At 38.2% G+C, this 25,910-nt stretch overlaps 1 protein-coding gene across 1 annotated transcript in view; it reads right to left on the bottom strand.

Moving 5' to 3' along the window:
- Window positions 1-98: 98 nt before the first annotated feature.
- Window positions 99-25,910, bottom strand: part of lrp2b (low density lipoprotein receptor-related protein 2b) — a 42,686-nt gene continuing 16,874 nt past the window's right edge. Inside the window, exons 32-81 of the mRNA XM_077739765.1 lie at window positions 25,526-25,692; window positions 25,312-25,455; window positions 25,094-25,203; window positions 24,151-24,328; window positions 23,864-24,077; window positions 22,347-22,574; window positions 22,078-22,269; window positions 20,936-21,408; window positions 19,753-20,200; window positions 18,947-19,112; window positions 18,722-18,880; window positions 18,358-18,647; window positions 17,679-17,882; window positions 17,360-17,602; window positions 16,253-16,378; window positions 16,067-16,186; window positions 15,862-15,993; window positions 14,870-15,071; window positions 14,508-14,803; window positions 13,300-13,813; window positions 13,057-13,212; window positions 12,798-12,968; window positions 12,081-12,304; window positions 11,838-12,015; window positions 10,975-11,171; window positions 10,656-10,901; window positions 9,852-9,977; window positions 9,640-9,759; window positions 9,455-9,571; window positions 8,471-8,587; window positions 8,259-8,396; window positions 8,063-8,185; window positions 6,626-6,754; window positions 6,420-6,551; window positions 5,453-5,578; window positions 4,959-5,102; window positions 4,173-4,338; window positions 3,974-4,102; window positions 3,384-3,604; window positions 3,140-3,322; window positions 2,481-2,600; window positions 2,322-2,409; window positions 1,994-2,058; window positions 1,699-1,924; window positions 1,180-1,243; window positions 981-1,106; window positions 701-793; window positions 545-619; window positions 397-453; window positions 99-310 (exon numbers count right to left, since the gene is read on the bottom strand). Coding sequence (XP_077595891.1) covers window positions 272-310; window positions 397-453; window positions 545-619; window positions 701-793; window positions 981-1,106; window positions 1,180-1,243; window positions 1,699-1,924; window positions 1,994-2,058; window positions 2,322-2,409; window positions 2,481-2,600; window positions 3,140-3,322; window positions 3,384-3,604; window positions 3,974-4,102; window positions 4,173-4,338; window positions 4,959-5,102; window positions 5,453-5,578; window positions 6,420-6,551; window positions 6,626-6,754; window positions 8,063-8,185; window positions 8,259-8,396; window positions 8,471-8,587; window positions 9,455-9,571; window positions 9,640-9,759; window positions 9,852-9,977; window positions 10,656-10,901; window positions 10,975-11,171; window positions 11,838-12,015; window positions 12,081-12,304; window positions 12,798-12,968; window positions 13,057-13,212; window positions 13,300-13,813; window positions 14,508-14,803; window positions 14,870-15,071; window positions 15,862-15,993; window positions 16,067-16,186; window positions 16,253-16,378; window positions 17,360-17,602; window positions 17,679-17,882; window positions 18,358-18,647; window positions 18,722-18,880; window positions 18,947-19,112; window positions 19,753-20,200; window positions 20,936-21,408; window positions 22,078-22,269; window positions 22,347-22,574; window positions 23,864-24,077; window positions 24,151-24,328; window positions 25,094-25,203; window positions 25,312-25,455; window positions 25,526-25,692 — 8,702 coding nt within the window. The 3' untranslated portion in view covers window positions 99-271. The remainder of the gene's footprint in view (window positions 311-396; window positions 454-544; window positions 620-700; window positions 794-980; window positions 1,107-1,179; window positions 1,244-1,698; window positions 1,925-1,993; window positions 2,059-2,321; window positions 2,410-2,480; window positions 2,601-3,139; window positions 3,323-3,383; window positions 3,605-3,973; window positions 4,103-4,172; window positions 4,339-4,958; window positions 5,103-5,452; window positions 5,579-6,419; window positions 6,552-6,625; window positions 6,755-8,062; window positions 8,186-8,258; window positions 8,397-8,470; window positions 8,588-9,454; window positions 9,572-9,639; window positions 9,760-9,851; window positions 9,978-10,655; window positions 10,902-10,974; window positions 11,172-11,837; window positions 12,016-12,080; window positions 12,305-12,797; window positions 12,969-13,056; window positions 13,213-13,299; window positions 13,814-14,507; window positions 14,804-14,869; window positions 15,072-15,861; window positions 15,994-16,066; window positions 16,187-16,252; window positions 16,379-17,359; window positions 17,603-17,678; window positions 17,883-18,357; window positions 18,648-18,721; window positions 18,881-18,946; window positions 19,113-19,752; window positions 20,201-20,935; window positions 21,409-22,077; window positions 22,270-22,346; window positions 22,575-23,863; window positions 24,078-24,150; window positions 24,329-25,093; window positions 25,204-25,311; window positions 25,456-25,525; window positions 25,693-25,910) is intronic.

The following is a 25,910-nucleotide window of genomic DNA, read 5'->3' as shown; positions in this document are numbered from 1 at the left end:
CATACTCACATCTTGCACAGCGAAATTGACAAAAGCATATCTTTTTATCAGATCCCTTTGCTACTGTTGTTATTCCTATAGGAAGAAAATACAAAGGATGCCTATACAGCAGTTTATTCAATCAAATATGCAAACCTGGTCACATATCTTTAGAGCCTAAAAAAATGACAAGCATCAAAATTAGAAAGAATCAGAATGTACACAAAACACTAATTTATAATAAAAAAAAACTCAGCATCATTTGAGAAACTCTCATCATCTCTCTCCGACATTAAATCTCAGAATCATCATTTGTCCAACCCACATTTTCCTGCAATTGGACAAAAATTGCATATTACAGAGATTGCACACTTTCTCACCATTTTTGTAAAAGCTAACATTATGGTTAAAACTCACCATGTACTCTGGGTTTTGAAAAGAAACTAATCCCTCATCAGCGATGGGTTCCAATTGCTGTTGAGAAATGTAAATTTCAGAATAGTTTTGAAGTGCCATTATATTCCTGGTCATTGACACAGGTTTGAGTGGGTGTTTCCATGGTTACCTGTGCTCTTGAAGAGGCCGGCGGCGAAGGGATGTCGTCGGTCTCTGAGCTGTATGCTGGATTCTCAAAAGCCGCCTGCAATGCCATATAAACAGTATTCATAGAGGATGTATGGTTTTAATTAAATAAAAAAAAAAAAAAATCTAATAATCGAACCTTGTCGGATGTCGAAGTTACGGGGGCGCTCATTCTGGGGGGCTCATTTGGGACTTTCACCTCCTCCATATAAAATGGATTTGAGATGCTCTCCTGCACACAAACACACACCAAGGTGGTTAGAACACATTCACGTATTTGTTGGAGTATAAGGCGCACCCGTAATTTGTGACTAAAAATTGGTATAAACAAACCACCAATATGAACACAATTGTCAACTGGAATTTGCAATTTTAAATAATATAGTGTATTTCATCATGATAATATTTTATTTTTTCACCTGGCTTCTTCCATTGGGAGTGGCTTCGGTGGTGGGGGTGCGCTTGGCGCCTGGTTGGGTACTGGTCACATAAGCTGGATTGTCAAAACTTTTTTGCTCCGGCTCCACCAAAGATATGCATGGAACCTGACAAAAAAAAAATAGAACATCAATAAACCAAGATCTAATCAAAGTATTTTTTCAAAGTATGTTTACTTACCGCATCTGAATTCAGCCTTGGTTCACCATCTTCTACATTGGATATATTTGAAGGGGAGCTTTTTCTGTATATGAAGAAAAAATGAACACACGTTTGTAGCACTTATGTATTTAACTTTGAAATATTTACGTGCAGTGTTAATTAGGTCGCTCACAAAAGTGTTAATTATGATCGCCTAATCATTCATCTTTACAATTCAACACATTGTTTCAAAAATAAATTACATATAAATACACATGTACACATATATACACATAAATACACATATATACAAACTATATACACATGTATATATACACGTATATATACACATATATATACACATATATACACATATATATACACATATATATACACATGTATACACATAAATATCCATACATATATATGTACACATAACTTTTATTGTTTGGAAATCTGGTAATTTTATTTACTTTTTTAGTTCTTGTTTTTTTTTTTAAATCTTATTTTATATGGAGGACCGAAAAGTTTACAAAACATTCTCTTATGAAATCTTACCTGAAGAAAGTAAGGTTGGGCATTGAAGGCACAGATGGCATTGAGGGCATGGAAGGCATGGATGGCATGGATGGCATGGAAGGCATGGAAGGCATGGAAGGCATGGAAGGCATTGAAGGAAGGCTGTTCCTGACTCTATCAATTAAGCCAGACTTCTTCTTGGCAGCATAAACCAAACCGACCAGGAGAAGCAAGATGATGATGCTCACTCCAATGGCAATGCCGACTGCAATCAAGACGTCACGTCACGGTTAAGCAGCGCAAAACTCTGGTTTTTCTATTTGTATCAACGTACTCGATGACGCCACCACGGCGTATGCACTCGTCTGGCAATAGTCGCCTTCCCAGTCTGGAGGACACCTGAAAAAGAGGCGACCAATGAAATGTGTTTCATTTTAATGCCATTTGAAGTCAAATTTAAGACCAACTCCCCCCAAAAAATGTATATTGTATTTTTGCCACAAATTATAAAGGTTTCAGTGAATTTGTTCATTTTGACAGCAGTATATATGAATAACATTTGCATAAAATATTGGTGTCTGTATTCTCACCCTCTTACTACTGTGACAATGAAATTTCCCAACTACGGGATGAATAAAGTTATCTAATAAAATCTAACTTACTTGCAAAGAGCCTTGTCGTCATCAAAATAGCACGTGCCGCCATTTTGACACTGGCATGGTGGCGGCATGGTGGGCGGCGGCTCGAACCCTACAAGATGTCATGTGTGGGATTTTGATCTAACAAATGAACTGGACATTTTAAACAGTGAAAATACATACCGGCATCGCATTGTGTGTCACTTCCAGGGACGAAACTGGTGCCTTCGGGACAAGCGCACGTGTAACCGCCCGGTCGAAGAAGACACAGGTGGCTGCAAATTCCTTTGCATGGATTCTTCACTGTGGTAGGATATAGATTTAGTCAACCTAACTATAAACCGGTTCTCCAAAATCATAGACTCTCCAGGTAGTGTTTGTAAAATTTAGAAGAGGAAAAAAAACATTACAAAAATCTATGTGCATCTATGTGTATGTAAAAGTATATGTATATGTATATGTATATGTATATGTATATGTATATGTATATGCATATGCATATGTATATGTATATGTATATGTATATGTATATGTATATGTATATGTATATGTATATGTATATGTATATGTATATGTATATGTATATATGTATATGTATGTATTTCATTCTTATTTATTCATATGTATTTATTTATTAACTTATTTACTACCTAGCTATCTACGTCTAAAATGTATTTTTCTGTGTCTGCATTCTCACTCTCTTGCTAGTGACAATGAAATTTTCCAAATACGGGATGAATAAAATTATCCAATCCAATATGAAGGTTAAAATGAATGTAAAAACCTAAACCTTGACTTTCCATTGATTATGACGTCCAATCATCTATATTGGAATGACTTACTATTAATGGAGTTGTATCGCTGCTGTTGGTACACAGAAATTTGTGTGAGCCAGGGGCCAACAGTAAGCAGCTTGGTCTTGGTCCCCCCACCAAACTTGTCCTGCCGGAAGATCTCGCCTTTCTCCTGCGTGTTCCAGTAAACGTGGTCTTCAAACACGCTCACGCTGAAGGGGTTTCTCACATCTACGGACAGAGTTCAAAATGAGCTGTTGGCCAGTCATCAGGAATTTTGGACAGTTCTCACCGATATAGACTGCAGTTCGGCGGTCTTCTCCTGAAGGGAGAACGGACTCGATGCGGCTTTCCTTGGAGTCCGACCAGTAGATTCTGTCATTGTTGGTAAAGTCGATGGACAGGCCGGTGGGCCAACCCATGTTTTGCCCCACTAAGACTTTCCTCTGTTGACCGTCTAACCAGGAACATTCAATCTTGGCTTCTTCTCCACGGTCTGACCAGTAAAGCATTCTGTAGAGTTGGACAGTATTATGGACCATATTTGGAGTCCCTCTTTAAAGGTTTTACATACATGTGAATTGCTAAATATATGCATACATATTCTGGCCCTGTATATTCTTCTTCGTTTTTTTAGAAATATAAACCTAATAAGTGTTGTTTTTTTTATGTTTCTAGACATTTTCTTGAAATTTTGGGGTTCCATAGCTTGGATAAGTTATTGGTATTATGACAAAATTACAATTTCAGGCCACTAAGGTTAAATACATTAATGTCCTCAATAATGAATTTTGCCCAGAATTAAATTGATATAAACATGAATGAAAACCGTAAATGAGTCCAGCACTGATTTGCAGTCATTTGGACTTATGTTTCTCTTACCCGAGTCTTGGGTTGACCGCCACGGCAGACGGGTGTCCCAGTTCGGTTTTGACAAGGTGCTTCCTGTAGCGCCCGTCCATCATGGCCACCTCTAACCTCTTCAGCTTGGAGTCTGCCCAGTATATATGCCTACCACACAAATATCCATCAGTAACCCATCTAAGGAGGTAAAACTGCAGCTAAAAATGGCAGAACTTACCTGCCCACCCAGTCCACGGCGATACCATCCGGTGTGGTGATGTATTTGATACCAAGGTCAACGGCGGCGCCAATGTTATTGCTGCCGTCATCCGTTGAGGGTATATAAGCTCTCTTAATACCGCCAGGTGCATTGTCCTTTCTAGCCACGGTGAAGTAAACCATACCTAAAAAAAACACATAAAAATAATAATAATTAAAATAAATAATAATAAATAAAAAAACAATAATATTAAAAAAAATAACAATAAAATACACTGGAATATAAATCAGATTTTTTGGGTTAGACTCCTAAACTAGGCAATTTTGTTAATTTATTAGAAAAGAAGAACAAATATTTTACATTAAAGTAATAGTAGGAAACAGCACACAAAATAAGCACCGTTAATGTAACATATTAAATATTTTTGGGATAACCATAGCCTAAAAAAACAATTAACAAGCGGTTCAGAGTGAAAAAAGCTATAACGCAATAGGCAAATATTGTATTGTGAATATTTACCGTTTTTCTATATTAAACGAAAAAAATAACAATATTTACTCGTATTCATCCCTTAAAAATATGCCTACAAATTTAAGCAAACCCCAATCTATTCGCAATTAAGGTGCTCCAAAATTTACCATTTTTGTTTAGTAATGTAATGCATCATCTTTATAATAATAGGCATTGAATCATGAATTGCCAATTATTTATCTTTAGGGTTACTATAACCATGAGAAAGTGATATCAGCACATTTCTTAAAAAAACAGATTAATTCAAACATTCTTTCGTGTGCATGGACTCACTATATCCAGTGTTGTTGTGGTCCCAGTCGTAGTCCAGTGCCATTATCCGCTCGCTCTCTTGGATGAAATCGTGGTATCCTCCCGTCTGCAGGTTAAACCTCCGGATGCGGATGCTCTCGGGGAGAAGTAGCATAGGAGTGGCGCCTGGAAAAGTAAGACAAATGTTAGCAGATTTGTCATTTAGAGCAGTGTTTTTCAACCTTTTTTGAGCCACGGCACATTTTTTACATTGGAAAAATTTGTGGCACACCACTAACCAAGAATTTTACAAAATGACACTCTGTATAGTATATTTACTACAGCACGGACACTGGACAATGACATCATATTTGCAGAAAACTATTAATAAATGTTAATTTAAAAAAAAAAAGGATATTGGATAATTTCTCACGGCACACCTGACGATCTCTCACGGCACACTAGTGTGCCACGGCACAGTGGTTGAAAATCACTGATTTAGAGGTAAAGGGAGAGAGAATAAATGGATAGCTCACCTTCGGCCTCGCACATTTTGCCGTTACCGACTTTACGGTAGCCTGGTGCGCATTCACAGTCGTAGCCACCTTTGGTGTTCTTGCACAGCTGAGGGCAGATTCCGAACATCTCACATTCGTTGATGTCTGTGGGAATTTAGAAAATATGTTACCACCGGAGTGGCAAAAATACAAAGAAAAATTTATGAATATTGAAAGAAATACATGGGAGTTCACTCTTGCTCGTTTTGTGTTTTTGCTGCTTTTCTGTCTTAATGATTTGATTTGGTGATTCTTAATGATCCGATTTACTTTGCTTTGCTTTGTATTGTGCTTTTGCTTTGTTGTTCTGCGGCCTTTGCAACTGCACTGTCTAACTCAGGGGTGGGCAAACTTTTGGGCCCACATGGACTTTAAAAATTTGACAGATGGGCCGGGTCAGCACAAGATACGATACACATAAAAAAGTGCATCCGTTAACAGTACATATGAAACATAAACAGAAAAACAGGACTAAAGTATTAACATACTCATCAATCATCATTAAAGTAAAAAGTATAAAGTACAAAGTAAAGTAAAAGAATGTATTAAGAAATATTAAAATGTAATTTAAAAAAAGATAGAGGGGACAGAGCTACTGCCACAGGGATGGAAAAAATACTAAATCAATATATCTGAAAAAAATAAATCAAAAAGTTGATTTACATTTATATAATAAAAATCAAGTTTATAAAAATAAAAGTAAAAATGCTGAAAATGTAAACCAATTAAAAATATTGAAAAGAAAATATATATTCAAGTACTAATTAAATCCAAAATTAACATACTGACATCACTATATAATTGTATATTTATGCATTGGTACTCCCAATCACAATGCATCACAATGGCCTCATATAACCTCTTTTAAAAATGGATGCTCAGATCTGAGTACCCCCTCCTTTCCATATATCTTTAATAAAATGTACTGCTTTCAACTGTCGTTTACCCAAACAAGTGTAGGTATTGTCCGGATCCACCACATATCCAGAATTGCAGGAGCAAATAAACCCAGTTCCGTTCAAGTTGGTGCATTTCTGCTGGCACTTTTTCTCCTCACAGTTGCGGTCGTGTCCAAAATCTGAGTCCAAAACAACAAACCGCTTTAGACATAACTTTCCATCAATACTACGGTGCAGTTCTGGCAGTACTTACTGCACCCCAACTCGTCCGTTTGATCCCCACAATTGTCGTTATGGTCGCAGACGTACGGCAGAGCCACACAGTGTCCATTGGTGCATTTAAACTGGTCCAACGTGCAGGGGGCCAATGTGGGTGGGCGACCTGCAAAAAAAAAAAAGACATTAACATTTGATTGTCCTTTCATCTTTTAGTCAGACTAAACCAAATAATACATATAGTATCTATAATTCTTCTTTTAATTCGCTCAACGTCTAAATCCGACGGCGACCGCTGGCTATTTAATCCCAAGCCCGTCCTGACTGCAAATGATTTGTTTTGATTGCTGTCTAAGCTGATTGCGCAACAATGGCGTAGAATTTCCTTATCTGTGGTACGTTTGGCGGGGCTTTGTGTCCGGCGCGGTTAACTCATGTCATTTGGTGATTTACTCTAACCATTTCTCCGACCTCCGGAACAAAGTCAAAACGTATTAGCGGTGCTTAGAGTAATCTTTGCAAAAGAGATCCATGAGCTCAACTGCCATTTATTACATGTCTGTTTATGGAAGCATGTTCCAAACAAAATTGCGAGGAATACTTTTACTGTGTTCAACTGTATCCAGTTGAAGAATTGTACTATAAACTGTACAAAATGAAATTGATATTCATTAGTGAATACAAGCTACCTGCCATGTCTAATCCATTTGGACTGGAAAGGTCTGGCAATAAACTTTGCCTATTTATTATTATTATCATATACAGTAGTACCTCGACATACGAGTGACCTGACATACGAGCAATTTGAGATACGAGTAGAATTTTGAGGCGTGGATAATACTTCTCGTTGGCAAGTGGTCGTGCGTCATTCTATTGTGAGGACATTTGTGTGCATCATTTTGGGAATATTTTGAAGGTAAGACAAAAGCAAACAACCCTCGATATGAAAGTCAGGGTGGAGGCGGGGTAAATAGAGCCAACACTGGAGAAGAAACGTATAAAAGCTTACAACAAAATTAGAATTAAATTTAGTGTAAGATCTCTCTGTCTCCCTTCCGTGAAATCTGTCTAATTTTAATCATAGTTAAACACATTTTAGTAGTATTAAACCACTAGTTATTTGTTACTTTGTTAATAGATGACATTACAACAAATTTAAAAAAAAATTCCAATCCAATAAATATCCTGATTTTGGTCTTTTTTCAGAGAATTGGGACGAATTAATTAGTTTTAGTTCATTTCTATGGGAAACGTTCGTTTTCATGTATTTTGACTTTTAAATTGTGAGTATGACTCTCAAGGAATAACATTTGAAAATAGCAATTATTTATGGCTCTCTCTTTCAAAAAGGTTCCGGACCCCTGGTCTAGTTAATCAACGGTGGTCAATGTGTTATATGTAAATTCAGGCAAGAAAGGGGATGCAATTTTAGCACTGGCTAAAACTCATAAGTAAAAATAAGTTGTAATCTCACAAAGTTCTTCTGTCTCGTCACTGCCATCACCACAGTCATCCTTCTTGTTGCAAAGTAAGCCGGACAAAACGCAGTATCCGTTGGCACATCGGAAACGGGATGGCATCTCGCATGTGATGTTCACTGTTCAAAATAAAACATGAGAAAATGATTGGCCGAGATCTTCTCCTACTATAAAAATACTAGAAAATCTCACAGCACGAAGCGAGCTGTTCGTCGGAGCGGTCGCCGCAGTCGTCGGTGCCATCGCACACCCAGGCCATGTTCACACACAGATGGTTGGCGCATTGGAATTTGTCCACAGGGCACCATCGGCCTCCCGGGTAACGAGTGGCTAGGAAAAGCATGGGTGTCGTTCAGAATCAATACATTTTGAAGTGAAATGAATGAATATTAGTGTTTACTTACGACAGCCGATCTCGTCCGAGAGATCATGACAGTGGGGGATGCCGTCGCACTGCAGCACAGAGGGGACGCAGTGACCCGAGTCACACTGAAATTTGCCTGGAGGGCACGTTTGCAGCTCTGGAAGGAGAAATGTTTCACTCATTGGTTGCTTTTAACAGCGATAATTATCAAATCCATTTTGACTGCGAGGGCTTGGCAGCGATCAAACTAAACATAAATGATACATTAAATACAATATTATAATTCATTCATTCACAAGTGCGGAGGGTGCTGGAGTCTATCCCAGCCAACTGTGAGCAACAGGTGGGGGTAGCCAGCCAATCGGAGGGTACAAGGAGACACACATCCATTCATGGTCACACTGATAACTAAGAGCAATTTAGTGTTTTCATTCAGCCTATTCTGCATGTTTTTGGTATGTGGGAAGAAACCCAGTGAAAACCCACGCAAGGTCAAAACTCACTTGGGATTGATCCCTTGATCTAAGAACTGTAAAGCCAATGCGCTAGATACTATAATATTCAATGAATATGACTTTTTTTTACATAAACAAAGACCAAAAGGTAAAAATATATATTGATTATTATATTAAAATATGAGTGAAAATATTGAATATATGAACATAGTCTAATGAAATACTAAATAGAATCCCTTTTTAATTTTTAATTTTAAAATAATTTAATAAGAAATATCCCAAAACAGTGATGACATATGATTTGGAAAAGTTATATTTTCATTGTTCAGTCAAATAAAGAAAATAGATTTCTGTAATATAAAGAATAGATAAATAAATAGCTCGTCTAAATGTGATTATCAACTGACTACCATGTGTTGTTTGTTAATCTATCATTTCGTATAGATTAATATACATTTCTATAATAGTGGCAGCCAATGAATATTATTGGTTTATTCCCTGCCCACCCTCTCATTTCAATTAGATTGGACATCTATGGCAGTCAATGAGTCAAATAAAGTGAATCTCACCACAATCTCGTTCATCCGAGTCATCGCCGCAATCATTGTCGTGGTCGCACACCCAATTCCCAGGTATGCACTGCAAATTGTCGCATCGGTACTCGCTCTCGGAGCAAGGTCTCGGCTCTAAAAAAAAGAACGATCAGAAGGCTAAAAACAACAGACAAATGAGCGCGCCAACAAAAATGACATACGGCAGTTCCTCTCGTCCGAGTTGTCCCCGCAGTCGTTGCTGCCGTCACACTTCCAACGAATGGGGACGCATCGGTGATTGTCGCAACGGAAATCGCCCAGGGGGTCACATGTAAGCTCCTCTGTTGGGGAAAACAACCCCAAAAACAAAATCACGAGGGCAAAGGAGGATATTTGAACAAACTAATGTTATATGTAGCACCACGATACTGACCACAGCCTTGCTCGTCGCTGTTGTCGATGCAGTCGTTGGTGCCGTCGCAGCGGGCCCACTGAGGAATGCAGCGGTAGTTTGTCTTGCAGGAGAACTCGGTTTCGTCGCACTTGTAGTCTGGGCCCACTGGCGAGGAAGAAACAACATTACGTTAACACGTAGGGGTATCAGAGGATCGTTTCATTAATGCCAAAGCTTGGATTGGACATCTTGTGTCATCAATAGGGCTGCCTTATTAATTGATTTGCAAATGAATCTTAATCTAATTTGTCAATGTACTCTTTGGAGACATTGTTGACATAAAAATTGCTCAGTTCTATTTTTTGAGTCTCTAACTAATGAAAATAATCATTCCACAATGTAAAAAAATCCTTAAAGAGAAAAAGGCAAACAGTACATATTGTCTTTTTAAAATGTATTTAAAGATTTAGTTTTTATAAATGAATTAAAAAAAAGCTCAGTTTTTTTCTAGCATGTATTTTCATTTTTACATTTAATTTTGTTAAAGGAAAAAAGGGGAAAATATTCTCAGATTTACGTACTAGGTAAATTTGACATTAAAAAAAATCTCAGCTTTGTTCTAGTCTGCATTTTCAATTTTTACATTTAATTTTGTTAAAGGAAAAAAAGGGGTAAATATCTCTGACTTTCGTATTAGATTTGACATACCTGCATTTTAGTTTAATAAAAATCATCACGCTATTGACTTTGGCGACCCACACGAAAGTTAGCAATGGGCTAGATTTGGCCCATGGGCCTTGATCTTGACCCCCCATGCCCCTTTCTCTGGTATGTCCAACTCACTGCAAGTGTCGAAAGGTTCATCTGATCCGTCGCCGCAGTCGTCCTGTGCGTCGCACACATAGTTCGCCGGTAGGCACCTCCCATTATTGCACTGGAACTCTCCAGGCCGGCATGTCTTCTGAGCGCAGGTCTCGGCGTCCTCATCACTTCCATCCGAGCAGTCCTTGAAGCCGTCGCAGTGCAACGACATTGGGATGCACAGCTTGTTCTTGCACTGGAATTGGTTTTCCTCACACCGATGGTCACCTAAAGCCACAAAACCACGTTTGATTTTGGATCCGATAAAGATCAAGTCGGACTCTTGTGATATACAACGTACTACAAAGGGCGGCATTCTCATCAGAACCATCGGGACAGTCCGATTCGCCGTCGCAAAGGAAGCCGGGATATGTGCAGTTTCCGTCTTGACATTGGAAGCGACCAATGGGACAAATGCGAGTCGGGCAGGTGTGCGGCTCATCTGAGCCATCCCCGCAGTCAGATTGGCCATCACACTTCCACCATATGGGAATGCACCTGAAATTGAAAAAAACATGGCTTCATTCATTGGCCACTATTGAAAGTGATAGACACCCAATAATTTGAAGAGGGAGGATGGTGAGCGTTCATTCTTTGCCAGGAGAAGGATTAAAAAAGCTACCAACGTAATTGGACGTCTAATTTTATCAAGGGCATGGCAAGAATTAAGATGGTATGCAGATTTTAATTGAAATGTATCACATGAAATGAACTGTCATAAAATCTGCTACTAAAGTAGAATTTAGCCCATTTCGATATTAACTTTCTTTTTTAAATTATTATTTTTGTGCTATTTACTGTTTTTTAATTGGTTTGGTTAAAAAATAGTAATGAAAAAAAATCAGGATAAGAATAACTACTCATTTTTCCTTAACTTTTAGAACAGAAAATTAATTAAATTAAATTAATAAAAAAAAAGTTGAATAAAAATATACAAAATCCAAAGAAAGAAATACATGTGAGAGTATTTGCTATTAACTCATCACTGTCACCAAAATGGCAAATTAATTGTAACTGGAATTTATGGCATTGAATTATCATGATTGTGTGTTTCAAAACAGTCAGGTCTCTATCAATAGAAATCAATGGCTCATTGAGGGAAACTCTAACTACAACGTAACATGAATGAATGCCTTATAGCTACAACATAGATAGTTTTTCAACCTTTCATTGTCTCCGCAACGAAACTGTGTGCTGGAGCAGTCGGCAACACATTGGATCTGGAATCCCAAGGAAATTGCAATAAAATGATCTGGACACTCGCAAGTAGCTCTCTGCCCACCAGGCGCAATCAGACACAGATGACTGCAAGATAAGAAGTGGGAGGAGCATGGGTTTTCACCTAGGAAAAAAAAAATCAATGTAAAATGTGTGGTAAAAAAACAACAACATATCAGAATGTCATACTTTGTGGTTGCCGGTAGGGGTGGGAAACGTGAAGGTCATACGTTGGGTGGGTGTTGTTGCCCATGAGCGTACGCCCATCACCCGTGTATTTATGGGCTTTTTCTACAGTGTGCGTATTCAAGTCCGTCCAATAGAGAGTGTCCTCAAAGAGGGACACCGCAAAGACATGCGGCAAGGTACCCGAGAGTGTCCGATGGCGGTTTTTGCCATCCATGTCAGCAAAGCTGCAAAAAGTCAGAAAAACACTGTGTCAGATCTCCTCTCTGACTATACATGGTCATTTTTTCCAAGAAAAAATACAGATTTTCGGGAAATTTTGTCAGTTTTCACTTTTTGTAGCCATTTGTTCAGGGCATCAACATGAACCAACTCAAGAGTTTTAAGGGGAGAAATATACTTTATCAAGGATAACTTTGAAATTAGAAATAAAACCTCCATTCTTGCAAAAAAAAAGATAAATTTTGAAAACTGAAACTTTTATAGGAACAGAAATCTGTTGCTTTTCAACCAAATTTGGCACAGTTTTGTCTTTGCAATCCAATTGTTCTGACGTTTAAATAATAAAACAGGCAAATTTGAGCACTTACACAGTACAGAACAATCGATCAGAAAATGCAAAAAATAATGCTTTAAACTTCTGTTTGTTTAGATGAATCATTTTGCATTGCGCCACTTGATACACGCTGACTTAACAACCAGAAGTCATATTCAACTCACTCGAGAAAGTTGAGATGGGCGTCGGCAAAGAAAATCTTATTTGTGGTGTAGTCGATAGTTATGGCACTTGGCCACTCTAGCTTGGCAGTTATAATAGCGCTGACGTTGCTTCCACCCATACCGGCTCTGCCGATATACGGAGTGTCCGCCCAATCAGTCCAATACAAGTACCTGAGAACCAACCACACATTTGATGAATTAAACAAGACGGTAAGCAGCTTCTACAATACGAATAACATGGTGTAATCATTCTTTTTACCCAAATTTGGGGTTGACAGCCACGGCTCTCGGTCGGGTGATGGTGTAAGTGACATTTCCGTCCGTGAAGTGGCCGCTGATCAGCTTCTTCCGGTATCGCCCATCTAACTCCATCACATGAACAGAGCCAAAGAAACTATCTACCCAGTATAACTTCCTGTAGATTGAAAACAAATCAGTATTAGACCAAATTTGGCCAATCAGAGAGTTGACAAAGGACATTTCCAGACAAGCTCTTACGCACCGGCCCACCCAGTCCAGCGCCATTCCGTCCAAGCCAAATACGCCGTCCAGCAGAACCTCCCTGCCGAAACCGTTGAAACGCATCCTCTCCATCTTCCCCACTCCGGCGTCGAACCAGTAAAGCCACTTCTCGGAATAATCGTAATCCAACGCCATTGCATTTGAGAGACCTTGCAGCACGATGCTCATCCTGGACCCATCCGTGGTCAAGTTGCGGATATAGTAGCGATTGGTGTACAGTAGATACGGCTCCACGCCACTGTTCTGGCGGCAGCCGCGCCCGTCGGGTTCACGAAGATATCCCGGGGCGCATTTGCAATGGTAGGAGCCGACGGTGTTGTCGCAGATCTGACTGCAGACGGACGGTGTGGTCAGACACTCGTCCACGTCCTCGCAGGCTTTGCCGTCGGGCATGAGCTGGAAGCCGGGGTTGCAGGAGCAGTAGTAACCGGTGGCAGTGTCTGTGCACTGCTGGGCGCAATGGTGGAGTGCGGGGTTCAGGCACTCATTGATTCCTGAATGAATTGAAAGACCGAGCTTTGGTTAGTGCTGTCTTTTTCCAGTTTTTTACCTAGGTCTACAATGTCTTGTGTGTCATATGTCTGTCCTGCTACTTAATTAAAAGAACAGGATTAAAATTCATGAATATTCTGTTTTTTATAGAACTAAAACAATGTTTATTTTATCTTATTTTATATATTTTTAGATTTTACAAAATGATTTTTGGACTAAAAATACAGAAAAAATTGATTAAAAATTACAATTATGGATTTAAAAGGGGGAATATCAGGAGATTTAATACACATCTATACTCTTCATTTTAATTTGATCCTAAAACAGAAAGTCGGCACTCATGATTTATTTTCCCGGGCCCCACAAAGTGATGCGGCGGGCCAGATTTGGCCCCCGGGCCGCCATTTTGACACATGTCTACATATAAAACTTTGCATTTTGAAATTGTACATTGTCATGATTGCCATGAGTACATTTGTTCCTGCATTGGGCAATTTTGACTAGCAAAAGTAAGCGTAATTTGCAATGACTTGATACAGAACTTATACTAATTTAGTAGAACAGAGTTACAAGTCAAAACCACCCACAAGTATTAGTGGAGAATGACATTCTATATATTTAAGCCAAACAATTCATGCTCCAATTCACACTTTTTTAACACATAATCAAACATCTTAGCATTCTAGTTTATCTTACCGCAGCCTTTTTCATCACTATTGTCCTGGCAATCCTTCACCCCATTGCACACGTTCTTCATATCAATGCATTCTCCCGACTTGCACAAGTACTGGTGAGGTGCGCACGTGGGTTGCGGGGTCACGCAACGGCTGTCCGCTTCATCCGACCCATCTAGGCAGTCAGCCTCGCCGTCACAAACGTAAGCGGATGAAATGCAGGCCCCATTGCTGCAAGTGAACTGCAAACTGCCGCACGTGCCGTAAGTACAGCCCAGTTCGTCACTGCCGTCTCCGCAGTCGTTGACGTGGTCGCAGCTGTGAGGGGGTAACGAACATTTCACGGATTGTTCTCGTTAGGTCTGGCGACGACGTTTTACTCACTGAAAAGGAAGATAGATGCAAAGACCGTTGTTGCATTTAAACTCATTCAAGTGGCAGGTCCGATTTGGGCAGTTTTGGAGCTCGTCGGCGGCGTCGGCGCAGTCTTTGTCGCCGTCACAAACGTCATTGAGAGAGATGCAGCGCGGGTGACCCGGCAGCCAGGTCGGGCAGGTGAATTGGTTAGGGCTGCAAGTATGCTGGCCTGTGGGGAATAACAGCACATAATATCAGGTCATACATAACTAATATTAAATATTGCATGTTGGTCTATATTCTCTTTTTTGAGCTTTTTAACTCATTGGCTGCCATTGATTGTGATAAAGGTCCACATTAATTTATAAAACTATAGATAATTAATATATAATTAATATTTACAAGTAAAAAATACACCCACACAAAGGTAGATAGTAAAGTAAATTATCATTTTGTTTAACTAAATATGTTCTCATTATTATTATTTATATTTAAAGAATGTTTAATGAATAAAGAAAAAAATGCTTACCTATTTTATGTTTAAATTTGAATATTATAAAATGCAACAAAATATAAAATGAACATGATGTTACCATTCTTTAATTATTATTTAAATGATATATTTTAATTTCGAACAACTGGTATTGATTTTTAAAATGAATTCATACAATTTAATTTCTTCTTTCTTCCCGTTATTTTGATTTAGCTTTTAGTCTGTGCTCTGTTTATCTCATTGGATTTTGTTCCTCTTCCAGATTTAAAGTGTCCTTATAATAAAATGTGTTACTTATTTATTTTTTAATTAAAAAGAAAAACCTTAAAAACAAATTTCTGGAATGAAATCAGTGAATATGAATGATTTAAATATGAATTCACAAATTGGCTAATTAAAAGAATGATTAAAAAAAATTCTTGGCGGTGCCAGTGTAAATCAACCAAATCAAACCTAAAAATAATAACAATAATAATAATAAATGAACATCTCCTGCCATCAATGTTATTTAACAGGTTAAACTGACCACACTGCAGCTCAGGAGCCTCGTCACTATCATCCCAGCAGTCATTGTTGCCATCACACACAAAAGATGAAGGAATGCAGTTTCCATTTGTACACGTAAACTGGCCTATCTCGCAAGTTTTCACTTGATGCTCTGGAAAAGAATAGCATTAATATAAAATTACCAAGTCATTTTATCATTTAGGTTTCTGGTAAAAGGAACTTACCGCAGGATGGCGGTTCATCCGTTCCATCAATGCAGTCCTTGTAGCTATCGCACACCCAAGAATCTGGGATGCACTTACCACTGTCACATTGGAATTTGTTCGGAGGACATGTGCGACCGGCTGTCAAAAACAAAAATAAAGTTTGAGTACAAGGCAACGCATTTCTCAGGTCGAGCAAAAGTTTACCGCAGAAGAGCGGATTCTCATCGCTATTGTCGCCGCAGTTGTTGTATCCGTCACACAGGTTGTCGGGGAAGATGCAGATGTTGGTGTTGTTGCATTTCACCTTGCCCGTGGGACACTGCCTGTCAGCTGGGGAAGGGGGCGACATGTTCATGTATTAGTGTAGTTTAAGCCTAATGCCTAATCAATAATTACTGACTGGCATTGAGAATGACAGACGTTCAGTTTGTTTTGAATTATTTTGTCTTCATCATGATGAAATGAGTTGCTTGCATAATTACACAGTCACTCAAGTGAATTGAATCTATTCCCATCAAGTTAACAGTGTAAATATTCTCCCCTAAAAATCGCTGAATTTTACAATTTCTCATGTATAAGCCAGTGCAGTTACTTTGAGGGGAAAATCTTAAGAAAAATCATAACACGTGGTATTTAAGAGAGACTGTATGAATCAAAAGCACGTTATTTGGGTCAATATCATAAGGAATTCATTCATCCAGTAATGGGTGTTTTCTTACTGAAAAACAGAAAATAACCAACAAATAGTAAATGTTACTTTGCATTGCAAATGTTTCCTTTTTACTTTAAACAGACTTAAGAATATATTCGGAATAGAGTAATCTTGGTAAAAAACAGTAAATATTCTCTTTAAATATACGTATATTTTTCAAATGTTCATTAATTGTTTAATTAATATTAGTAAGTACATTTTCAAAAAAATATAAATAAGGTTTAATGTGTTTTTTTGCTTTTTTATATGTAAGGAATTTTGTATCATAACACTAAATGTTATAAATATTATATGAATAACAATACATATTATAATAACAATAACAATAAATATTATCACAATAATAATACTAATAATAAATCTAATCTTAAGAATAATAATAAAAAATATTATTAAAAATTATCTTATCTGATTTGTTTATCAAAAATGTAAATATCCGTGGCTTTTATAATATAAACATGAAAAAACATCATCTATACATGAACTAATTAGACAACTGATCCCCAAAAAAACTAACAAAAAGATAAACAATGTGTGATTGGTCAATTTTCTAAATCTTTTGTGGCCACAGAAGGCTCATATCTCAAGAAATGACTCACGGCAGTTGATTTCATCCGAGGTAGCGTTGTCCCGGCAGTCATTGAAGCCGTCGCACACGAAGGCAGCACTGATGCAGCGCCCGTTGTTACAGGTGAACTCCGAATCCGGGTTGCAGGTGGGAAAGGGGCAGCCACGCTCGTCGCTGTTGTCGCCGCAGTCGTCGGTGTAGTCGCAGGCGTAGCTGAGCAGGATGCAGCGGCCGTTGTCGCAGGTGAACTGCGTGCTCGAGCAAGTATGGAAGGCTTGCAAACATCAAATGAATACATTTAATAAAAGAAAGAACCCGCTCTCAACCCACTCAAAGTTGCTATGGCTCACCACACACTCTCTCCAACTCATCCGAGTTGTCCTTGCAGTCGTCAAAGCCGTCGCACTTCCAGGTTTGGGGGATGCAATTGCTGTTCAGACAGGTGAACTGATTGGGCTTGCATCGCTTTCCATTGTCCTGGATGCAGTCCTTGCCGTTATTGGCCAGGTACCATTTGCCTTCGTGGGGGCACTGGCACTCTGGTCCTGTTGGGCCTGGAGGAGAATTCACGTTATGTTAGGTTTTTCAAGTTTTGCTATCCAGACTAATCATGGTTAAAAGACACATTCTATAGTATATCTATATTCAGATATTGCTCTTCACTCTCAGGGTTCTCGATCTTGACTTAGTCTCAATCTTGTTTTGATCGTGATTTTGACTTGATCTCAATCTTGTAACCCTTCAACCCCAAACAAATTAGATGTCTACAGGGATAAACTCATTTCAAATTCACAACAGAAGGATCAAAATAGCCACACAATTGGATGTCTATCATCATCAATGGCACTGAAAGAGTCTCAATCTCAGTGATGCTTATTTTGAGAAAGTCTTGGTCAGGCGTCAGTTGTGATTTTTAACAAAATAATACAGTTCCCCCTTTAATTTAAACATAGTAGTTGTTTTCATAATAAAATTAAACAGTCCATTTAAATGAGTGGACTGCGATTGTAGTCAATAAATTGAGATTACCAGGTACACAGACGTGACTGCACCCTCCATTGAACTGCAAACAGGAACTGGAACAACTCTCTTGTTTAGACGAAGCATAGACGTGAATATCATTGGGCCGGTATTGAAAATCCTGCCCGAAGACTACCACGTCAGAACCGTCTTCTTTTCCTGCCCTAAAAATTCCTCTTTCCGTCCAGTCGGTCCAGAAGATGTCCTGCTTAAAAACTGTCATGGCAAAGGGGTACTGGACTCCCAGTAAGATCACTTGCCTGTTTGCCCCTGTTAAGGAGGACCGTTCGATTTTATCTCTAATGGAAGATAGAAAAGTCTTTTAGAAAATAGTTACAAGTTGTTTTTGAAGTCAATGATAAAGTTAACATACAGTGTAGCATCAGCCCAGTACAACATCCTCTCCTCAAAGTCAATCGCAAGACCATTGGGTGTGGTCAAGCTGCTGTTAATGATGGCAGTTCGGAAGTTCCCACCCAGCGTGGCTCGTTCAATCTTAGCGGGGTGCGCCCAGTCGGTCCAGTACAAGTAACTGGACAGAGGACAAATCTTGTTAATTAATCTTGTGAGATTTGCTGATAAAATGGCAGTGTTTTACCCATAGCAAGGATCCACCACGATAGCTCTGGGACGGTTTGAGCGGGCGATGATTGTACGGTTGATTCCATCCAAGCCCATGGACTGCACATTTTTATTATTGTAGTCAGTGAAGTAGATACGTTTGTTGACCCAGTCGTACGCCAAGCCTTCGGGGTAGTCCAAATCTGACATGGGAATTGGGTCAAAAAGTGAGATGACGTGAGGTTTGGTTAAAAAGACTTGGAATAGGGTGGATTCCCTGTAGTGAGAATTATTTGGACCAGTTATCACCAAATACTTTTATGATGAGTCAATTCCTCAGATTTTTTTACCGATAATTTTCAGAAATCAGAGAATATTATATGTATATAATATAATATATACATTTTTATTTAAAAGTAATAAGAGCTGTAGTAAAAAAAATGTTGTAACTACTTTTCCAATGTTCAATTGGGTTTAACATTGTCATTGGCTGCCGTGTCAATTGCTGTCAATGCCATTGAAACATCATTCAACGCCAACCATCCTAGTTAAAACAGTTTTGACAGCTATGAATATCAATGTCAGTGAATGAGTTAATAATCAATTAGTGGTTAATTAGTTGACTGATTGTAGCAGCAACCCAGTACGAATGGATTGGATATCTGTTGCTGTTTATGGCATTGAAACATCATTCAATGCCAACCATCCCAGTTAAAACAATTTCGACAGCTATGAATATCAATGTGAGCGACTGATTTAATAATTGATTAGTGGTTAATAAGTCAAATAATTGTAGCAACACTACGCCAAACATTTAAATAGTGTTCTTTGCGTTTAGCTCACCTGAAGCAATGATGGTTGGTGCGCTACCGACAGATGTGGTGGTGATGTAACCAATAACGCTTCTACGTAAACCCTTGTACTGGATGAAGAAAACCCGCCTCTCCTTGTAGTCAAAATCCAATCCTCTCAAGCCATAGCCCAGTTGAAACGGAGGGAAAGGGGCACTGTGATCCTGCGGGTCCAGCCTCATGCTGTTTAGTGTGTAGTCTGTGGTGAAAATGAGAAAATCATCTTGGCCGTAGCCACACGTGACGCCGTTATTGAGGAGAGAGCCGTGAGCGCAGCCGCATTTTGGGTGTTCTTGGTCTGGGATGGCGAAACAGAGTTGCTGGCAGCGACCGTTGTCTTCGTGGCAGGGGTTGAAGCCCACCTGGTGGGCCGCTAAAGGCTGGACGTGGGGGTCGAAGATGAGTACGTCCGAGACGGCGCCCAGGTTGTCCCTGATGACCTAAAGACAGCATGTGTGTTAAGTCTTTTGTTGTTTTCATGGCAATGTACTTGAAAAATATATATTTTTTTGCATTTTTGGTTTATTTGGAATTAAATGTTTAAGATAAATTGAAAAAGTGTAGGTATTTATTTTTAAACTTTTTTGTTATAACAAACTAATTAGAACTTTCAAAATAGAGGCGGATATTGTGTATATACAAACAAATTAATTATTTAAGTTACATTTGGGAAAACTATAGTATAAAATCAAGTATTTAAAATAATTACATAATTAGAGAATATCTTGGGGGAATTTTAATGAGAAAAAAGTTACAACTTCTCAAATATACTTGAAAAATATATATATATTTTCCATTTTGGTTCTAATTGAAATTACATTTTTAAGATAAAGTGAAAAAGTGTAAGTATTTACTTTTTAAGCTTTTTTGTTATTAGAAACTGATTACAAATTTCAAAATAGGAGGATATATAAATTTTTATATATTTGTGTGTATATACACAAATTAAATATTAAAAATACAATTTAAGTTACATTTTGGAAACTAAAGAATAAAACCCAAATATTTAAAATAATTACATAATTAGAGAATATTTTGGGGGGCATTTTAATGAGCAAAAAGTTAAAACCTTCAAATTGCTGATGGCAATTTCCAGTTTAAATAATTTAATGTGTACTGCCACCAATAGAAGCCAATGAGATCCATTCAACTTCGGACCTTGGTTGATCTCTCACCTCTGACTGGTTGTGGTTCCCTGGTTCTTTACTGGCCTGGAAGAGCTTGCCAAGTTTTTTATCCACCCACAGCATGACGTTTCCAAGTATTGCGACCCCCGTAGGAGCTGGGTAGCGACTTCCAAAGCGGATAATCTCCCTCTGCGAGCCGTCCGCATACATACGAGAGATCATGTCCAGACTGTCGTCCGTCCAATAGAGGAAATTGTTAGTGTAATCGACAGTGAGGCCGCGGGGAGTTATCAGACTCTCAGAAGCCAGCACGGTGCGGTTTGTGCCATCCAGCAAGGCCCGCTCGATCTTGGGCGTCTGGCCCGAGTCGCTCCAGAAAAGGTAACGTAGTTTGGGGTTGACGGCCAGGTCGCGGGGTCTGTCTTTGATGGACTTAAAGAGGATTAGTCGGTACGAGGTGTTGATGGCCTGCACTTCCAGGAGGGTTTCGCTTTCAAAGACGTTGGTGAAGTACAGGTTGTCTGTGGAGTTAAGTAAAGAAAAATAATGAATTAGAGTATATTCAGCTGCTTTACTAATGTAGTGTTAACAGTAAACAACAACAGTAAATAAAATGTTTAAAAATTGGTTCTATCCATTTTTTTAAGTGACAAAATAGTAAATGTTGTCTTTGTATTCTTTTTCTAAATTACATTTTAACAATAAATGTTAAAGAAAGAAAGAAAAAAAATTCTCTATTCATCCATTAAGTGGTTTTCATTTTCCCTTTGAAAAAAAGCTAATCATAACATAATTTTAATATTTTTAACATCTTTTTTTTACAAATTGCAAATTCAGTTTCCTACATTTTTTAATGAAAAAACAAATAAATTTCACGTACAAAATTCATCATTACTCCTTTTTATATTGAATTTAGAATACAAAAAAAGGAAGACTATAAATATTTTCTTTATCTGTTGTATTTGTTTTAACATTTCTAATTATTTTTATATAAAGAAAAAAAAACGAAATATTCCCTGATTTCTGTAGTACAAACAACAAAAAACAATTTATATAGTAAGTATGAACCGATTATCTAACTAGTAAATGTAAAAATACTCAGCAATTAATCAAGCTATTTATTTGTGATACCCCCAAATATCTCAATATACAAATATCTTATTCTTAAATGTAATAAAATGATGTCTTACTGGCAACCCAGTCCACTGCAATGCCATGGATGCCTCCTCTGCCAATGCCACTTGAGACCACTTTTTGAAGGTTAGATCCATCTGTTTTGCTTCTGTAGATCCCTCTATAGGAGGTGGAGGTGTAGTTGTCAATCCAGTAGATATAGCCAGACTCTACATGGAGGCCTAAACCCTCCTTAGCACTAAAAGAAGCTGGAAAATAAAATAAAATAAAAATCACCAAAGGATCTTAAGCAAAACCAAATGGAAACCCATGAAGCCAAACCCACGTCCACCGATGGGCGCCATGGCCTCCGAATGGTCCGAGCTATTGATGTGGAAGCCACGGATGTAATTGGGCGTGGAGACCACGGCGAAAGATTCAAACTCCTCACAACGCCTGCCATCCGGAGATGGGTGGAAACCAGTGGTGCAGGCGCAAGTCCTTTTGTTGTTGGGTTTGGGTAGACACAGGTGAGGACAGTCTCCGTTGTTGGAGCTGCAAGCATTGGAACTCCCTGTTGAAAAGAAAGAAGATTTTATGTACCACTTATCATCACAAGGGTTGCAGGGGGTGCTGGAGCCTATCCCAGCCAACTATGGGGAGTAGGTGAGGGACACCCTGAATTGGTTGCCAGCTAATCGGAGGACACCAATTGTTCAATACTCCTACTCTGCATGTTTTTTGGATGTGGGAGGAATTGAAATGAAACCGGAGCACCCAAAGAAAAGCCACATAGTGAACAGGCAAACTCCATAATGGGAAAGTTGGAACCCATCTCCATTGAATATTTGTTCAATTTAAACTCAAGCAACAAGGAGTTCAATTGATTTATTGTCTGTAACTTTAAGAATTTAAGACCGGAGCACCCAAATAAAAGCCACATAGTGAAAATGGAAACTCCATAATAGGAAGGTTGGAACCCATCTCCATTGAATATTTGTTCAATTTAAATTCAAGCAACAAGGAGTTAAATGGATGTATTGTCTGTTTTAGAATTTAAGCCCGGAGCACCCAAAGAAAAGCCACGTAGTGAACATGCAAACTCCACATAGGAATTTTGGAACCCATCTCCATTGAATATTTGTTCAATTTAAACTCAAGCAACAAGGAGTTGAATGGATTCATTGCCTGTTACTTTAAGAATTTAAGACAAGAGCACCCAAAGAAAAGCCACGTAGTGAACATGCAAACTCCACAATAAGAATGTTGGACTCCATTTCCATTGAATATTTGTTCAGTTTAAACTCAGGCAACAAGGAGTTCAATGGATTTATTGTCTGTAACTTTAAGAATTTAAAACCAGAGCACCCATTGAAAAGCCACATAGTGAACATGCAAACTCCACAATAGGAATGTTGCAACCCATCACCATTGAATATTTGTTCAATTTAAACTCAAGCAACAAGGAGTTCAATGGATTTATTGTCTGTAACTTTAAGAATTTAAGACCGGAGCACCCAAATAAAAGTCACATAGTGAACATGCAAACTCCACAATAGGAATGTTGGAACCCATCTCCATTGAATATTTGTCCAATTTAAACTCAGGCAACAAGGAGTTGAATGGATTTATTGCCTATTGCTTTAAGAATTTAAAACCAGAGCACCCATTGAAAAGCCACATAGTGAACATGCAAACTCCACAATAGGAATGTTGGAACCCATCTCCATTGAATATTTGTTCAATTTAAACTCAGGCAACAAGAAGTTCAATGGATTCATTGCCTGTTGCTTTAAGAATTCAAGATTTTCATAACTTGCACTTCAGCATTTCTAAAACGTCATGAAGTAGAAATCCACTTACCGTCTCTGGCGTGCACTTTGATGGAACGCAGATGGGTCAAACCACTCCTCATCATAACCATGTTGGCTCCCGTGTCTTTGTCCACCCTCTCAATGACCTCGTAGTCAACATCCGTGTAATAGAGATGGCTCTGGTAAATTGTCAATCCGCACGGGCTGGACAGGCCACTGACTACTGTTACTCGGCTTGCTCCGTCCATTGTGCCGCTCTCAATCTATAAAGAAAATAATAATGGGATGTTACAACAAAAATATGAAAATCAAAAAGTTTGCATGATATTGACATACCACTCCTGAGCCCAACACAGCCCAGTAAAGCTTCCTGGTTGGAATATCGGCAGTTATGTAGCCAACATTTGCCAGGTTTCCCGTGTAGAGGTTGGCCAGATTGCTCCCATCCATGTCAGCACTGGCAATTTTGGAAGGCACCCCACTGTCTGACCCAGAGTCTGACCAGAATAATTTCCTATAGCAAAATTACAATTTTGACTAGTGGTTTTATCCGTATTGTTACATTAAGAATCATCACATTGAAAAACAATTGTTAATTATCAAATGAGTCAATAATAATCTTAATAGTAGTCATTATCATTGGAGATAATCTCAGAATTACCCCAATACACTTTTTCCTTATTTAGTTAATGGTTGCCACATTATTCACACAGTATGTTGTAATTAGGCAAAAACAATGTAAGTGCCAATGACAAATACAGATAGATTAATAAAAGATTGAGAAAAAAATGCTAAATATTCCTGTTTTAAATCCAACCCTTTCCTTATTTTACCTAAAAAACAAAAGGAAAAAAATGTCAAAATGATCTTTATCATCTTTTCCAAATTTACATTTTATTGCTTTTTGATGAATCTTTTAATTGATCATATTTTAAAATGATTTCAAGGTTTCATATTCAATGATATATTTTGAAATTAAAGAAACAATTGTAAAAAATTACAGTAAATATTCCTTTCTACTTTTTAAATGCATTTTTTTTGTTTATTATAATATATATATATATATATATATATATAGCAAAAGTAAAACATGAAGACTAAAAATACTGTCCCTGATTTCTGCAATAAAAACACAAAATAATCAGATTTATATACGATCCTGTTCATTGACTAATTGCAAAGATACATATTTTTTAATCACTCAGATATCAAAATAATCCTTAAATCGCAGCCTTGGTTATATTCATTAAAAGAATAGTATTATACGACAGATGCCTACCCTCTGGCTGGATCTACAGTAATTCCAACAGGATTTCCGACTCCTTCTGGTTTCCCCGTAGATGTAATGAGTGTTTTCCGATAATACTGATTTCCATCAACGCGTACGACCTAAAACAAGGATTTGGCTTTTACGTGATCATATATTACAAAAGGTACAATAAAAAATGGAAAATATCGAAATTTATGCACAATAGCTGCAACAATGAGTGCAATTACCTCTATGGATTTAGCAGTGGGGTTAGTATAGTACATTATTCGGCTCATCCAATCAAAAGCCAGAGCTGACGGTGAGCCCATGAGCGCAGCCGGAGCAAACTGAGACCTGTTGGTGCCATTGGTGTGCACTCGCCATATCGAGCCCTGTCAAAACCGAGGAAATATAGAACAAATTGCAATCTATGGTCATTATTTTCCCAGATTGGGTACTCACAGTGGATTGAACCCAGTAGATAAACTCTTCGCGGTCGTCAAAGTCGATGTCTCGCCCCTGATGGATGCCCGACACGGATGCCATTGCGTTTTCGGAGGTATCGGCCGGGTCCAAAGGGATTCCGAAAATCACGGAATCTCTTACCACCATTAAGAAGGGTTTTTTCTCTGTAAATGAGCCCACAGGAGGGATTCTTAGAACACTGTATGAAATCATGTTGCACGTAAATATGCCTATTACGATATGGGCCATTTTATATCACAATATACTAATATGCCAGCATAATACATTTTGTTTTTTACTTGTTATTTAATTTTTTTTTGGTGAAGAATCATACAACAATTATGATGGCTTTTCCTCCAGTCAATCTAGTTTTGGATTGACA

Source organism: Stigmatopora nigra, chromosome 18 (genome assembly GCF_051989575.1).
Source record: "Stigmatopora nigra isolate UIUO_SnigA chromosome 18, RoL_Snig_1.1, whole genome shotgun sequence".
Taxonomy (NCBI): Eukaryota; Metazoa; Chordata; class Actinopteri; order Syngnathiformes; family Syngnathidae; genus Stigmatopora; species Stigmatopora nigra.
The sequence above is the reverse complement of the archived record's forward strand: the minus strand, read 5'-3'. Positions and strand labels throughout refer to the sequence as shown.